An 18,434-nucleotide genomic window follows, 5' to 3' on the forward strand; every position below is an offset into this window, starting at 1 on the left:
AACTACAAAACGCATCTGCATCTTCATCGAGAGTTCTTTTTAATTCTCAACTTTTCTTACCATCTGGTATTATTAAATGGTTTGATTTTGTTTGTTTTTATTTTTCATTTATTTTCTATTTCTATAATTGTAATTATTATGTATATATATATATATATATATATACATATGTATGCATATAATTATTACATGTATATATATATATATATATATATATACATGTATATATATATCTGACCCTGAACACATTCTATCCATAATTAGTGCCAACTTTCAAAGCAGTAGTACTATCCTTTCAAAAGTTATTAGAGTTGAAAGTGAAGAGTGTGGACACGGTTTTTCAGAAATGAAAAAGGGATTCTAAAGACACACCTAATCACACTATTCTACCAAAAACGTTCGAGATAAACTGCTAAAAAACACACTTTCCTGCCCGTTTTATGATACCAAATTTTAGCATGATGTAAAAGAAGACCCGCTCTTTTAGAAAATATGAAAAAGTCAAGTTCGGCTAGGTTGACCCATTTCATATATTTTCAGTCCTCACGCAAAATCAGTGTGTGCGACTTTATGTTCGTTTTTTAGGTGCACGGTCACATATAATCATTATCATTATTATTATTTTTTTTTTTTTTACAGTGAGGTTGAATGTGTAGCCGATTGATTAGAAGAAGTAGCGACCAGCTCCTCTTTTTTGTTCCTATTTCCTTCCGAATGGCCGAATTTTGTCCTGGCCCAGTCTTGCCACATTTTTCTGACTCTTCTGTTGAGACCGAATGACCAGAAGACCAGAATTCCTTGGACAGCCACGGCCAGAGTGAAGACGTAGAAGGCGAACGAAAGCTGGACCGCGGCCGCAATGAAACTTGTTATCCAGCCGAATCCCATCAAGCTTGAAATCTGTAATATCAAAAAGACACAATGAAAAAACAAATAGCAGAAAGAGAAGAAGTGTATACTGTCACTCCAATATTGTATTTGACAAAGCAGGGAAGCCAATTCCAATAGTAGACGTGCCAGACTTTTTTCCTTTAACTCTACATAAGAATACATTGTATTTCGTTCTGTGAAAGTTACGATGCAAAAACTGTTAAAAAACTGTTGCTACATTGCATGTGATTAGTTTGATTTGCAAAAAAAAACAAAAACAAAAACAAATACATAATTTGTAATCATAATTATGTACATTATTAAACATGTACGGAATTTTTAAGTTCAAGTTCAAATTTTATATTTTTTTGTTTCATCTCTAACAAATTGAGGACCCATTGAAATGTTTGAGTATACAAATAATGTCACGAAATCAGTACAAAAATGTAACGAAAATAATAACATTTGATAAATTTTAAATTGAATAAAGGCACGATGAAATCGTCTTTTTTCATTTCTTCACTTGAAGTTTTGCGTCTCAAACATAGTCATGTTAGTGTTATTCTGTGTTAGCAATTTGGTTAACTGGTTCCAATTCCGTCTTGGATGATCAAACATTTGGAAGAGAGATGTCTGTTCTACTTAAAAAATGACAAAAACAATCATTTGGATGATCGAGGAATTATCCTCTTGCTCCATATCTTCAGCTTCATATTCAACAACAAAGATGAGAAATATTGTTTTACCTACCTTTGCGTACGTAATCAATTCTTGTCTTCGCTCCCTCTTCTCATGGTTTGAAGTCAAAATGTCAGAGTTGCTCTTCAGCGCTTTGATTTCACGTACAGTAAGAATGAAGAATACGACATTCAGCGTGAGACTCAAGGCAACCGGTATGAGGAAAACAATGACGTTATCTCTGAAAGGATATATCCAACAGCCTCTACCACCGTACCTCAACGAGAAAACGTCACGCCCCTCAAAATGCACAATGAGACAGAGAGAAACAAAGAGAGCCGGGACACCCCAACCTATCAGGCAAAAGCGCAATGCAGCATGTCGTACTTTCTCACGACTTGGTTTCGATTTGAATTCGGTCAGAGCAAAACTACGCCAAAGATTCCCAGCCAGAACATTCATCCAGCTAAACGCAGCGAGGAGAAAGAAGTGTGCAAGAACACCGACTGTCTGACAGAGTGTTGGCCATTGATAAAGATAAGTGGTTGGATACTCTATCAGCACCTGCCCAATCAGTAAAGCAATGATCATGTTGAGAACAGATATGCCTTGAATGTTTCTTAGTTGCTCGTGAACGGAATACGTCACCATTGTTGCTAAGAGACATAGTGATGATAAACCAATCACAACATGACCAACGATAGTTTGGGCTTTCGTGAGGGGCGAAAAGTACCTCAGTCCGCTGTCAGCTATATCAGAAGACCAGCATACCAGGGCACTTCCGTTCGGCAGTAGGGCGAATTCCCCCTGTGGTACTGACACATCATGACCAATGATCTTCAAACCAGTTATATTTTCTAGAGTGATGATTTCGAATATGTCAATCAAAACAGACGGGCAGTCCAGAATATCTTCGCGTTTTCCGCACAGATGAAAATGTGGTGTTGCCTCAAATATAGTAGCTTCAGATATAAGGGTGTAGGTTGTGGCATTTTTCCATTTCACGGGATTGATGTAAGTCTCGTTAAACAAAACATAGTTTGATCCGTTGATCTGCACTGGCTGGAAAATTTTCGGGGGGCCTGTAAACCATTCTCCTTGACACTCAACACCGGCACTTGCTTCTGAAATGAGGCAAGCCTCCTGAAGCTCTATTTCTATCTCGGGACACGTGCTGTTAAATGTGGCAATGCTGTTTAGTATCATAATCATAATTTCACTACGAGGAGGCAAATCATCCCCAACAATATCGTAGATATATAATGTATTGGTTGCAGCTGTTGCGTTCTCAATGCTTTCGGTCAATACTGACTTGATTCCGAGACCGGTAAGGCATCCCACTGCGTCACTGTTCTGTAGGACGGCGTAAGATAAGAGGAGAGACTGACACGATGGCCACTCTGCGTCTTCGGGTATGCACCGATAGTTTTCCAGAAATAATCCGTTGGGGCACAGTTTTCTCACAAATTGTTCTGGAGCATACACAACAACATTTGCGACTTGATCTGGTGGTCCACCTGGTATGATGGGTGCATGGTTTACGAATGTGGCAACCAGTGGGCAAAGTAAGGGTTGATTGGATAAATGTTCATTACCAAAAATTTGGTTACACACTGCACAGTGTTCATTTTTATAGGGTCTGCCATCCACATGTACTACCGATGAAAAGCGTCCACAGGCTTCGACCGCCATTGGCACACTGTCGTTACTCTCGGAGCATGTCGTGACAATCGAGTTGAATGAAAGAGAACATTCCCTAGGAGGAGAGACTGAATCGTTCTTCGAAAGTAAGCGGTAACTACGGAATGTCAGTAGACCCTGTGAAGTATTTGTTGTAAAGTTGTCGAAGAAAGCATATTCCTGAAGTAATGATGTGTTTCTGGCCCCGTGACACTCCGCGCAATATTCATTCACATAAAAAACGCCTTGACCATCGGTTAAGATTCTGTCATGTCCAACAAATTCACATTGTTCAATAATCGATGCATTTCCGTGGGCAGATGGACATCTGTTCACAAGTAACCAGTTCTTAAGATGAAATTCCAATGGGACTGTAAGGCAAGACCAATACTCCAAGCGCGGGATCGTATCGGACCTTCCGGGGGACAGGTTTGAGGAATTGCTGATGAAGTCTTCGCAGCAATCCCCAAGGGATGTGCAGATGGAGTCGCAGTAGCAGAATGTATGTGCGTTGTGTTGGCACGACTCTGGACAAAGTTTGACCACCGATGGAACAGGGACCAGAGAACCTTGAGCTGAGGAAACGTGCGACAATATTTTTTGTGTGTTTTATTCTACTTTGGTCAATCATATCGATTACATAATATATAGATATATTATAGGCATGTTTATGATGTTTTATACATGTTGTAATTATATATACATAATTTATAGGCCTATAATATGTGTCGCCATGGATCATAACAGCAAAAAGTCACTCACTGATTTTGTGTCATAACTCAAAATAGGTGAGGTGGGTCAACCAAGTCATCTTGAGTCTTTCATATTTTCTCAAAGAGCAAAACTTCATCAACATTGTGGTAAAGTTTGGGATTATAAAACTAATGGAGGTTGTGTTTAACGAAGTTTTTCTGGAACACTATTTTGTAGAATAGTGTGAATAGGTGTGTCTTACAGTCCCCTTTTCATCTTTACAAAAAAAAAAAATCTTTACACATTCTAGACTTTCAACTCCAATAACTTTTGAAAGGATGATGCTACTGCTTTGAAAGTTGGTATTGGTCATGGATAGAATGTGTGTGAACAGAGCAGGATAAATGCACTTCAGAAACACATATCTCAGTAAACACTTTCCCAGAGTGTATGTTTTCTTTGCAATATCTACTGTAGATAGCTTATGAGAGTCCATTTGAATTGAATTATACATCATGTTAAAGCTTAAATTCTGCTCTTCCATTTTTTTTTTTCATTTTAATCAGAAATCCATGTCTGGATATGTTTTTTTTTTTGTTGGTGTTGTGATGCTGGATCACATATGACATCTGCAAATTGTTTAGCGACTGATCCACGTCTATCAGCACCTCTTTTCATTATATTCATTGTATTCTTGCACATTCTGATAAAAACAATATGACTTGACAAATGCATTCTTTTTATCATGTATAAGCATTTGCTGTATGGAAATGAAGTATTATTTCAATTAAAGAATAATGGTTTAGTGCGATTTATGATCAGAGAGGATTGTCATGGAGTGGTTGTTACCTATTGCATTTGTGCACACGACACCTGCGTCTTCGTTGTGGCTGCAGTTGTGTCTGCAGTACCCGTTGTGGTGACATTCAAAAATGTTTGGTTCATGCCCTTCACAAGTTACGTTGTCCAAAAGGATAGGGCCCGTTGCAGGTCCGAACTCGGCAGACGTTGTAGCACGAACTGCGCCGTGATATCCTAGCATTGAACAAATCACCCGTGCATCTGGCAAGTCCCAGCCATCGTCACAGACAGTTGACCAAGTCCCGTTGTAGAATATCTCCACTCTGCCTTCGTTCGGACCGTTTCCACCGATCAGCCGAAGGCCTATTTCTGTATCGGATACTTCGGGAGGAAAAAAATTTATCAGACAACAAATTTGAATTAACGTTGACAATAATCTCAAAGCATCCTACACCACTGTTCACCAGAAAAGAAGACAAAACACGCCATAATACACAAATCATAAAGATATAAGAGAAGTTTTCATTCCCTGGGAGAGTTTGTCCTTTCATTGTCATAGAAGTGAGAATTTTAATACACCTCTGCTATCAAACTGGTTAAATAACTCAGTTCACATATTGATACGCAATTTTATATAAAACGCAGCAAATCATGCAAATATTCATTAAAAGCTAAACCATTCGAAAATGCATTAAAGGAAACCCAAACCTTAAAGGGTGTGTACAGTTCTGGTCGAGGTGAGGATTTAGCTTTTAACGTTTTGCGAGATATTCAGAAACCACTCTATGAGATGTCAAAGAGTATGCAATTCTAAGGGGTATCAAAAGTTTATTTGACGACAATCGGTTTTGAAATGGCTGAGATATCCAAAAAACAAGGTGAAACAAAGAGATCCTAATAAAAGGCATGGCCTGTCTTTTATTATTATCACTTTTTTTGGATATCTCAGCCATATGAAAACCAATTTTCATCAAATAGACTTTGAATCCTTCTTAAAATTACATGCTCTTTCATATTTCATAAGAGGTTTCTCATTATCTCACTTAGAAATGTCCAAAACATGAATCCCCACCTAAACCAGTACTGTACAGTCCCTTTAAGAGAAACGTGGATTGAGTGAAAACAGCAACATTAGTAGAATGTATCAGTTAAAGTTTGAGGAAAATGGGACAATCGATGCAAAAGTTATGAATTTGTAAAGTTTTTGTGCTGGAACCTCTGGATAAGGAGACTACTAGAGGTAATGGCGTCATGTGTGGACAACAATATAAAGAAAATATAAAGGGAATTACGCACACAAAAAAAAATCTTTTTCATGAAAATTACACATTCCATCAACTTGATACTGACATATGTTAAGGATAACAATCATTCCCACTGCTTTCTGAAAGCGGTTAGTCAAGTGATCTTTCATTATGCTAGAAAGGTGATTTGTGTGTGTGTGTGTGTGGAATTCCCTTTATATTTTCTTGATATTGTTGTCCACAACATTCTGTGACCTGTCTATTACTCAAACTATTTTGAAAGACTTCAGTTGTTATTTTTTTTAATCTGCAAATGATAGATAGCTGATTTTAGTTGTTTTAAAATAATACCGTACATAAAAGCATACCCGTAGCGTTCGAGCACACAACACCTGCGTCCTCGTGGTGACCGCAGTTATGAACGCCAATGCCCTCATGTGGACAGGCAAAGATGCTTATTTCACTGCCCCGACACATCAAGTCGTCCAGGAGAATTGGTCCGGCCCCAGGACCAAACTCTGCCTGTGATGAAGCTCGGCTTGCTCGTAGATAACCCAGCATTGAACAGACCACGTTGGCATCAAACAGGTCCCAGTCATCGTCGCAGATGGTTGACCAGCTGCCGTCAAAGTACAGTTCCACCCTACCTTCGTTTGGTTCATTGCCACCGACCAATCGCAAGGCTTCGTGAACGTTTGCCGCTGACAGTGGATAAAGGAAAAGACGTATTCCATCGTACTTCATCTCGATGTCAATCCTTTCTCTTGAATATTATTTTTGTCTGATGTGGTGCGACACATCCTTGTCTCGGTCTCTCAAAGAAACATACCATGTAAGAAATATGCAAAGTGACCCCTCCCCCACTTGAAATAGTATGTCTTTCCCCACACTATTTCCATTTTAAGAAAAAAGCAGCTTCTCTATAAAAAAAAAATACCCAGAACGCATACGAGTTTTTACTGTGCCTTCTACTCAAATAAGAACCACGATTACAAAATATTTTGAATATCCACTTTTGTTTGAACTGAATCATCTCTAGTGCCACATTTTTGTAACTTTTCTATGTAATGAAGCTGAAAAAGGAGGTTATGAACAATTCATAAATCACTTACAAAAAAAAAATAGATACTGCAACGCATTCAATGAAACGCTTCAATCATTGCTGTCTAGGTTTTTCAAGCCTACACTACAGTGTATTGTATATACTTCATGATTATGATAACATCATGATAATGATGACATTATAATTATAATGATGATCACAATAATAGCACTTTAATTCAGATTCAATAAACATAATAGATATGCTATTTCATAATCATTAGGTTTAACCACATGAATGATTTCAGTGAAAGAGGAATCTTATGTACTACATACCGAGTGGCAGAAGCAAATGATTACATTCGAATATGCATATTTTTACTCGGAAATGTCATTGGATGATTATTGATAATTGTTACTTAAATTCCAGAAGAAAAAATAAAAGCAGTCAGCAATTGAGTGTCGTGGATACATGAATACTGGAACTATAAGTTCTCGTCTCTCAATAAACGAAAATAATTACATACGTGTAGATAGACGTGATATCATACAAACCAGAAACTTTATGCATACCAGTAATGTTCAAGCAAACGACACCCGCGTCTTCATGATGTCCACAATTATGACTTCCAAGTCCATTGTGGGGGCACTGCAATAAATGAACCTCGTCCCCAGCACAATTCACTTCGTCCAGTAGGATGAGCCCAGTACCCGGTCCAAACTCGGCCCCATATGTAGCACGTCTCGCCCCAAGATAGCCGAGCATGGCACACACTACTTGAGCGTCTTGGATATCCCAGTTATCGTCACAGACTGTCGACCATTTGCTGTCATAATACAGCTCCACTCGCCCTTCGTTCAGACTTTCTCCACCGACCAGTCGCACAGGCGTTGCCTGAACTGCAATTAAGTTGATGCAAACAGATCATGAATTCTCAGCATGCCCAATGATAGATACATTTATACCTTCTTCTGTCAAACTTTTTTTTTTGTCTATGAAAGAAGCTATCTTAGTTTCATTATTAAGTCCTCACTCGTCATAATTAACATACAAAAATCGCGTCTAATACTGAAGCTCTGGACGACTTCAAGGTTTCATTTATGTTTTCATTGAGATTAAACACCTCTTCTTAATCATAAAGAAGTTAATTTTCGTACCAGAAATGTTCACGCAGACGACGCCCGCGTCCTCGTGATGTCCACAATTATGGGTACCAAGTCCGTTGTGGGGACACTGCAATATATCAACCTCGTCCCCGGCACAATTCACATCGTCAAGTAGGATGAGCCCTGTACCTTGTCCAAACTCGGCTCCCGATGTAGCACGACTCGTCCCAAGATAGCCAAGCATGGAACATACGACTTTTGCGTCTCGAATATCCCAGTTATCGTCACAGACTGTCGACCAGTCGCCGTCATAATACAGCTCCACTCGCCCTTCGGTTAGACTTTCTCCACCGACCAGCCGCACTGGAGTTGTCTCTACTGCAAAGGAATGTACGTCAAGCGGTCTCGTATTGAAATCATTTTTTTTTTTCCAACGGAAGGAGCTGTGTTAGTTTTAATAGACTCACCGCGTTCCACCTATTATGTCAGTAAAGACACGAACGCGCATAAAGAAACTCATCAGAGCATGTATCATGACAACACGTAGCATGGCAATCAGTATAATTTTAGGAAGAATAAATAAAAGGCAACTCATGAATTTGAAATAACAATTTTCTGATGACAAGGACAAGGTTATTTGCAAAGTTTGTTTCTTTTAAAGAAAAAAAAACAATTCTCAATAGTTCCAGAACGTTATACAACGTGTAGTTGATAGGTGTTGCTCACGACTCACAATAGTGAGCTGTATATTGCTTCATTGTTTTATTGCATACTGCCTTATTTCATTATTGCTTTATTGCATTCTATATCATCGAGTGATATCTTTGATTTCATGTACTCAACCCCCAAGAAGAAAAGTACACTGTAAAAAACATCGGTGTTAGATTTAACACCACGGGTGTTAAATCTAACACCGATCAAACTTCAATAAAGGACCACACCCACAGGTGTTAAAAATGCACTGTGATGGTGTTGAAAAGTGTTCACCTGACACTTCGTGGTGTTAATTTGACACTGTACCTGGTGTTATTTTGACACTGTACTGGTGTTAATTCAAAAATGACACCACATGGTGTTGATTTGATATTTGCTGGTGTTAATATCAATGGTTTAACACCCGTCCAGCTTCAATAAGGGACCACACCAGCTGGTGTTACTTTGGTGTAAATTTATTTTCACATTTTTTCAAAAATCTAATATTTTGATATAAAATTCTTGATCGTCTTGTTTAAATTAAAAATCAGCAAGAAGTGCAGTTACTAAGAAACTCTTCAAAAAACAGTTTAAAATTTGGAAATGACACCCGTAGGTGTTAATTTAACACCATAAATGAGCACCGAAAATTTAACTCCAGTTCGGTGTTCACTATTTAACACCGGACTTTTTGCAGCGTACCTGCATACTGATGGGGCTATCCTGTAGATTAAAAAAAAAAAAAATTACGATATAAATAGAAAAAAAAGTGCTAGTGACACTATTAGTACTATTTTTTTTCATAGATTTTAGATTTTTATGTTATGTAAGCCTTTCCATTTTTATCTGAACCACTTGTTATCTTTTATAACCTTTGTTCCAGCTTTACCATCCGGCAACAATGGCACATTGATATACAACAATATATATATTGTTTTATATCAATGTGCCACGTAGCATGGAAATCAGTGTGATTTTAGGAAGAATAAAAAAAGGCAACTCATGAATTTGAAATAACAATTTTCTGATGACAAGGACAAGGTTATTTGTAAAGCTTTTTTTTTTAAGAACAAAAATAGATATATTAACTCCCTCTCCCTCTCTTTCATTATATATATATATATATATATATATATATATATAATAATCAAATATATAATGAAAGAGAGGGAGAGGGAGTTAATATTAATACAGTTTATGTTATATATATATATATATATATACATATATATATATACATACATATGTTCATCTTGGAACTTTCCACGTGTTGGACTTCGAATGTTGTAATAATAAGAAGAAAGAGTCTCAAGTACGCCATGGATCCAACGAGAAGTTTTTTATTACAAAATTTTCGGTCTGCCTCAGACCTTCGTCAGTGTAAAGACAATGTAGTTATATATGTATGATGTATATATATCATGTAGTTATATATGTATGATGTATATAATTATATACATATCTAATTATATATATATATATATATATATATATATATATATATATTGTACATACAATTGCATATCAATTTATGTAACCCCTTGGCAAAATTCCAGCAGTCTTCTTTGATCAATTGATGTCCAATTTTCAATTCTATTCAAATTATTCATTTTCATTCTTCTTTTTTCAACAAAACCTAACACAGAATGTATCAAGATTTATATCACAAGGTCGGTGGAACGGGAGGGAGGCCCCCCATTTTTTTTTTTACCCCGGAAGTGGCACTAGAAATAGAATGAAACCGTGAAGTGTGAGCGCGGTAAAGCCGTTGTTTTTGCGTTTGTTTTTTCTGGCTTGTCAGCTGATAAAACCCGGAAGTGCCCCTCCCCACTTTTGAGAACGTTCCATTGGCCCTATATCATAAACATATACATTCGACTTTGCAAAGGATAAATGATACAGATAAACATATGCATGCATACTATTAAAAATATAAAGTTATACTTCAGTTGAGAAAAGAAAAAGAATTGAGAGGTGCACTAAAAGGCACCGAACCCACATTATACGTACTTATGATTCATTTCCCTCTAATGGCATGAAGTTGACACTATATATTCCATGATTTTACGTGTAAGAATGATTTCGCTTTTTCAAGTTCCTAAACGTAGATATTTCCATGTGTTGCTAAATGCTTTGTCATCTATCATGATTAAAAGGCCCGTGATTTGATATCTGTCCAACTTCTAGAAAAATTCTAACAGAGCAAAACACTCAAACAAAGAAGAATGGAGGCCATCAAATATTCACAGCTTTGTCAAAGTAGAAACGAAAGAATAGATTTGGTCAAGCGCAACAATGAAAACCAAACAATAATGCCATCTGGGGCGAAGAGAATGAGCTGTATATTATAGTGGTAGAAATGTATGCTGTGGAGGCAATCGCAGTTATTGTTTTGTTTTTTTTTTGCGTCGATGGCCTCAAAACGAACTGTGATTGGATTGTAGTGTTTTTAGATACACCTTGCTATTATGATTATATGTGTCCATGCATCGCAAACCCAACCCAAAGTCACACGACCTGATTTTACGTGAAGACTCAAAATAGGTGAAACGGGTCAATCTATGACCTAGTCAATGTTGAGTTGTTCATATTTTCTGAAAGAGCAGTTCTTCTCCTACATTGATCTTAATTGAGGATCATAAAGCGAACGGGGAAATATGTTTTAGCAGCTTTACTGGAACACTCTATAGTAGAGTGGTGTGATTATAGGCCTATATACTTAAATTCCCCTTCTTAATTTTACACACTCTTTACTTTCAACTTTAATAACTTATGAAAGGATGATGCTACTGCTTTGAATGTTCGTATCAATTGTAAGTTGAATGTGATAATAACGCATACTTAAAATCAACAAAATTTGACTATCCCTTCATTATTATTGCCATATGGAAGCTTACATCCTGTTTTCTAACCCTTTCAATGCAGAGAGCACGGCTTGGAAAGTCAAGTACTTGAATAGACCCTAAGTCTTTTCTCATTACACACTCTTTCAAAACATGAGCTTTCGTTCCAATATTTAGACTGGTTAGGAGAGTCCATTTTAGTTGAGTTATGCGTTATTTTAAAACTTAGAATCTGCCTATAACTAAACTTCCATGGCTGGTAACTTTTTGTACGTTTGTGATGCAAGGAATGACGCTTCTAAGATCATAAGATCATTTATTATTGATTTCCTTCGACATTCCATGATTTCTTATACTAGTAGATTTGTGTACTATGATGAGATTTTCCAAACGATTCTACAGTCTGTAACAACAGTAAACTAAAAAAAAAAAATGACATTCCTGCAAATTTCAAGGGCACATTTTCCTCCTTTTTCTTGCAAAACACTCCGTTCTTTCCAAAGAAGAGAACATTACTGCATTCATGTAGGCCTAGTCAGAATTGTTGTCCCCTATCAAATCCACCCACTCTCATTTTCTGCCCTACAAGAATCTATGAACTGACATTACCGTAATCACAGCCTCTTTACTTTTTTTACAAGAACTAAACTCTATACTGAACAACAACAGCAACCAACAGTGAGCTTCTTTTTTCATTATCCAATTGTTCTGAAGTTACAATAATGTACAAGGGAGATTTGCCCATGCTCAACATCTAAGTTGCCATTTGTATGCCACTTCCAAATGTGAATAACTGTTACATGGAAGATTTATATTGCAATGATGAACTTATACTTGAAGTAAATACTCACATGACGAAACAACTGGAAGGCGATAAAGAAATACAGATATCCCTGCAACCAATAGGGTCCACATGATGATGTTTCTCAGATGAAAGATTGAACACTTGTCTCGATCACAATTCTGATCACTCTAGCACAGGTTAGGGCAATATTGCAGGGTACGTGTCGTCATGAATTTTTGGTAGTCTACAAAAATCATCCATGGTCGTACAAAATGGAAAACAGAAAAAATACGAATGCAAATGCGAATGGGAGAAATACGAATACAAAAATGCAGAAGGGCAAAATACGAACTTAGAACTCTGTCAAATGAGTAATCGCTTAAGAACTGTGTCACGTACCACCCAATTGCCCGCTAGTGTGCCTTGTTGCCTGTATGCCTGGTTGGTGAAGGTAATTCGATAATTGTTCAGGCGCTACTACAATGTATACTGATATATCAGTTTCCAAGTACTTGACCTAGGGTGCTTCTAACGCAGTGTTGTCGTTTGAATCTGTTCGTGCACCCATCCAGTGCTACTTCCATAATGCCCTTTTAACAAGCGATGCATAAATCATTATGAGGCAGCCAGGGGGGAATGAAAATTGCTGACTTACGGACGATGAATGGAACCTTCCTTTTTTTTGGGGGGGGGGGGGGGGTTGCCCTCAGAGGTGCCCATTTATTGTGCCGCGATGTGCTGCCTTTTCATTTTCTATGATAGTGACGTTTTGTCAGGCATTGTCGGGTCAAAGTGAGTGTATGATGAATTGATAGGCGTTCCGAAATTGCAGTTACAATGCTTAATTGAAAAAAATAAAAGCGCGGTCGTTCTCTTTATAGACACACGCACAGTCACTTTGTGTCAAAAGAAATAGATCGGAATCAATATACGTTGGGTCGATAAAATTGCAATACCTGTAATGGCAAGACAAAAATAAGTTTTATTGAATGGCATTGGATGAATATCTCTTTACAATTCAGCAGTATTATTACAAACATTATATGTATTATACATATCTTATAAAGAGAAATGAATTTGCGGGTACATGGGAACAAATAAGCTGATAGAAATGTTTGCCGTTTCTAGTCGTAAAGGTTTAGAGAAATTCTAAATAACTGTGTACAATATAACTAGCTTCGACAACATACTAGCTCACTGTTGTGAGAGAGAGAAAATTAACTTCGGAAATCTTGGAAGAACCGTGAAGAACGCGACTTAATTGGAGTGTCTTGAAATTGGTCAGGTATAGTTCGTCATTAAGGTTTGCCATTCCGAAGTTTCTCTCTGAAATATGAAAATACGGTTTGGAATCCCGAAAGTTTGTTATCCCGAAGGTCCGTCATTCCAAAGTGCTTATAATACTGCGACAACTAACTGACCGCAAATATGGTCACGGGCCGCCCTACTGGCAGGCAGCATTACCCCAATACATCCTTATTGAAAGAATTGTGTCCTCGAATAACGAAGCCGACAAGTTTATACACGGGCATATGACCAGAAGCTACGAAATATAACTGATCGCCTATATTTCTCCTGGGAAGCTTATTGTTTCTGCAATAATTTATGTCAAGTCATGGCATATTGATATTTTGTTGTACCCTCACAATCGGGCAATCATATGACATTGCATTTTTTCGGGCCCTGCGTCAATGGGTCTCAACTGTTTAGTTTAGTTGTGGAGAGATAAAATTAAAGGATCTTCAACTCTTGATGTCAGTTTCCCCCATTATGTCAACCAACGCGATTTTGGATGCTGATGTGTGTGTGTGTGTGTGTGTGTGTGTTTTTTTTGTAATATAGAAATCAACGTCTGAACTGAAATGCAACGAAGTCGCTGTACACAAGGACACGGTTTGCGCATGGGAGTAAGATAAATGACCCGCGAACATTGTTTTGTTTAATGGACGACGTTACAACTAACAAAAAATAAGGACCTTCAATAGCAGCCTCAGACGTACAATGTAATCTTTAAATTGCATAGCAACCCATGTTATATGCGTCTATTCGGTTCAAGGAGAACGTAATATAAATTAATACTGGCTAGTATACTTTAAGTTCATCAACAGATCGTGAGTTGATATCTATCATGAAAACATTTGCCACAAGCATGATGAACGGATAAGCAATGGATACAGTTGAAAAAGTATGAATTTTTACAATACCAATATTTCTTTTCAGAACAAGAGCCGTAAAACAACAAAAACAAAGACACAAAACAGGACCCGTGGCAGTGAAAAATAAGGGCCTAAGAACAACAAAAAAGAAAAGAAAAAATAACTGTCTGGAGGTAAGATACCGCAAAGGCAAGCAAATCAAACAAAAACATAAGACAATTGACACAAACATTATGATATAAGGAATTCATCAACCACATCCCTTTGGTGGAAAAATTATGCCTATATTGACAGACTTTAACAAGGCATTTTTCCTCACGTTTGTCTGCTATAAACGAGGAAAAACTCTCCATTGGACGGATTCACTCAAAAGAGCCAGCGCGCTATTCTTTCGGGAAAAAAGGTTCATTAGGAATTCACTCACTGATAATAGAGCCTTGACATTATGTACCCGTCTTTTTTCAAATACGGGTCACTGCCGTAAAAGTGGTTGCGATTGTTTGCCGAAGGTAAATTGAGGAAATAATATTATTCCGATCGTCCATTTCTTGTTATATAGGCCTTTTATTCATGTGTGTGTGCTGTGATGTGTGTGTGTGTGTGTGTGTGTGTGTGTGTGTGTGTGTGTGTGTGTGTGTGTGGTATCCCGCCCCTTATCGGTGCACAGCTCTATTGCACTTCTACTCGTATGTCTCTATCCAAACGGTAGAAAATATATATATTGAGGGAATTTTGGGAAGGGGGATTGTGTAACACAATAAGGAGATTTTTGTCTGTTCAGACTTTAGATTCAGAGATCTCGTCTACCCCTTTGGTAAAATATATGATTTTTTTCCATCCCCCCCCCCCCCAAACAAAAGAAATAACACATAATTCTATTCAGAGAAAAGCGCGGGACGGGGAAGAGTGTTGGAGGGGATACCCTTTTTACAAGAGGGAAATTTTGTATTATCAGACCTGAAATTTTGAGATATGGTGCACTCCTTTGGTAAAATATTCGATTGCTATTTCTATCAAAAAGTGTTGAAAATAAAGACTAGTATTCAAAGCAATGTGCGGGGGAGGATGTGGAATGGGTGATACCCCCCCCCCCCCTCCCTCTCACACGAGGGATGCGTTTTACGATTGCAATTCAACGATGGTGCCTACTTTTGGTGGAAAATTAGGACAACGGTGTATCCTAACTGAGTCATCATCTTTTGCTCAATGATTCGGGAAATGGGAGTGGGGATGGGGACTATAAATTCTGGTTTCGTTTTGTTTTGTTTTATTTTGTTTTGTTTGTCTTGTTTTGTTTGTTTTTACACGTAATTGGAAGATGGTCGTGCGTCATAGCAGGTATACTGGTTTGGTATTTTACGTTTTCAACACCTGAACCATATAAAAGTCCCTATATTTGACAAGTGAACGCTTGAGAAAATTATGTACGGCCTATGCAAATTCTTAAAGACAGAATACTCGCACCTCAGTTTTGTTCAGCTCTAAAAAAAAAGCGGGGCGGTGAAATCCCGGAAATTCCTAAAGACTTTAATTCAGTTTCAACAAAATTTGGGGACGTGTCATATCATAATTCAAATGAATGACTGAATAAATAAATAAATAAATAAATAAATAAATAAATATATATATATATATATATATATATATATGTATATATATATAGATACATGTGTATATACAATTCCAATATCATGGAGATTTGACATGTGAGAACTAGATGTACCTTTCCAAAACAAGACATCATATATAGGCCTCACATATTTCTTTATAATTGTAACAAAAAGCGCCCAATGTGTTGCCTTTCGAACTATTGAACAGGTTGTCAGATTTTCCTCAAACTTTCAGCGATTATGTTCTGTTAATATTGCTGCATTCTCTCAATTATGTCCATGAATATGTACTTGTCCTTTAATTCTTCGAGATTAAAATGAGTACCTATCAATAAACCAATCTGCAAATAGACACAGATATGGTTTTGATTCTACATTGATCCATGTTAAGAGTGCTTTCATACCGAACAAGGCAGTTAATGTAATATGGTATGGTATGGTACCTGTATATGGTATTTGATTAACCCATCAGTCATGACATTCCCATCTTTCTCTTGTCAGACAGACTACCGGTGCCCGGGAAACTGCGTTGACCCGGTTCCAATCGTCTCATGAGGTCCCGTCGACACAAGTTCATACACAATGTAGATTAGGATCTTTCGGAGTTTTATTTATATTCTTCTGGTCTGGTGTGGGTCCTATATTGATTTTACAGTTTTTATTTCAGCATGGTCAGGCAACATTGCTGCCTACCAAAATGTGTCTTGTCATGTTTGTGGCATTGTAATCACTGTGAAATAGTGGGTAAGACTCTTGCCTTTGAAAGGGAGGTCCCGAGTTTGAGTCCTCTCTTGTCTGATTCTAGACTCTTTTTATCGATTTTTTTTTTTCACCAACTATTCAGCCGAGCGATTGCGGTTAATGAAAATATTAAAGGGATGGTACAGTATTGGTGGAGATGAGAATTGGGCTTTTAACTTTTTGCGAGATACCAAGAAACCACTTATGATATAGTACAGAGCATACCAATTTAAGAAGAATTTAAAGTTTATTTGATGAAAATCGGGTTTGGAATGACTGAAACATCCATAAACAAAATAAAACAAAGCGATCGTAATAAAGTGTGGGTCCCACACTTTATCAGAATCGCACTTTTTTGGATATCTCAGGCATGCCAAAACCAATTTTCATCAAATAAACTTTGAATTCCTCGTAAAATTACATGCTCTTTCATGTTTTATAAGAGGTTTCTCATTATCTCACCAAAAATGTTAGAAACCTGAAATTAGGTCTCAACCAAAACTATACGATTCCTTTAATGTTATTTACCATGAGTGTTTGTACTCTGCAAATAAGGGATCTGAATAATTTTTAGAATATGAGAAAGTGCGTGGACGTATCGCTTTCTTTTGTAAGATTGATATGCTGTTGTTACGTTTTATTTTTAAGTTGCCAAGACAATGTTGCAATAAGAGATGTACGATATAGTATCAGGGAGTTATAAAGAATGCATACAACGTTCATTGGAACATAATACAATACACTCTGACATGAAGCATACCTACATTGCAGGAAATTAATTTCACCAAAGATATGTTGCACACATGAACGTTCCATTTCAAATTTTCAGTTATACAGTATAAATACCAAGAAACCTAATGTTCCCATTTTCTTCCCAAATCCACCATTATATTGGGGTGTTGCGTATCTTCATTAGTCTACGTCTAATGAAAATGAATGAAATTAGTCTTTTTTTTGTAAAATGAGTGATAATCTATTGCTCTTAAACCATGTCTGGTTATTCAGCATTAGGAGTTCGTGGAGTAACTAAAAATCAAATTTTGAATTAGAACAGAAAACTTTTCTATCTTATAGAGTGTATTGTAAGTAGCAAAGTTGAGTTTAAAATGTCAGCGTTGTACACCAAAAATATATATGAGGCCTAAAATAGAGCCTTGTGGGACAGTGCATTTTGGAGTTAATAATCCAGAGTTGATTGGTTCATAGCAGACAAAGACTAAAATTCCATTTGACAACTAATCTTTAACCACATCTTGAATGGAATGCACGAACTTCATAGAACTGTAATTTGTGCATGAGGATAGTGTGTCGAGAGTATCAAATGCCTTGCTAAGGTCCATGAACACACTGATGACATGATTTTGCTCAGCTAAAGCATTCGACATTCTATCGTATAATTAGGCTAATGCAATATCCGTGGTGTGGACTTGATTTCCAGAGACCATAATGACAGTGGTTCATGATGTCATTTAACGTCAAAGAAAACAGACAAA

General features: G+C 37.2%; 1 protein-coding gene across 1 annotated transcript in view; it reads right to left on the bottom strand.

Moving 5' to 3' along the window:
- Positions 1-633: 633 nt before the first annotated feature.
- LOC139711247 (scavenger receptor cysteine-rich domain-containing protein DMBT1-like) overlaps positions 634-18,434 on the bottom strand; it is a 107,351-nt gene continuing 89,550 nt past the window's right edge. The window contains exons 7-11 of the mRNA XM_071623161.1: positions 8,166-8,477; positions 7,581-7,907; positions 6,335-6,667; positions 4,976-5,103; positions 634-900 (exon numbers count right to left, since the gene is read on the bottom strand). Coding sequence (XP_071479262.1) covers positions 634-900; positions 4,976-5,103; positions 6,335-6,667; positions 7,581-7,907; positions 8,166-8,477 — 1,367 coding nt within the window. The remainder of the gene's footprint in view (positions 901-4,975; positions 5,104-6,334; positions 6,668-7,580; positions 7,908-8,165; positions 8,478-18,434) is intronic.

This window comes from Diadema antillarum, unplaced genomic scaffold, assembly GCF_040938485.1.
Source record: "Diadema antillarum isolate AM-2024a unplaced genomic scaffold, OU_Dant_1.0 seq00001629_RagTag, whole genome shotgun sequence".
In the NCBI taxonomy this organism is placed as follows: domain Eukaryota; kingdom Metazoa; phylum Echinodermata; class Echinoidea; order Diadematoida; family Diadematidae; genus Diadema; species Diadema antillarum.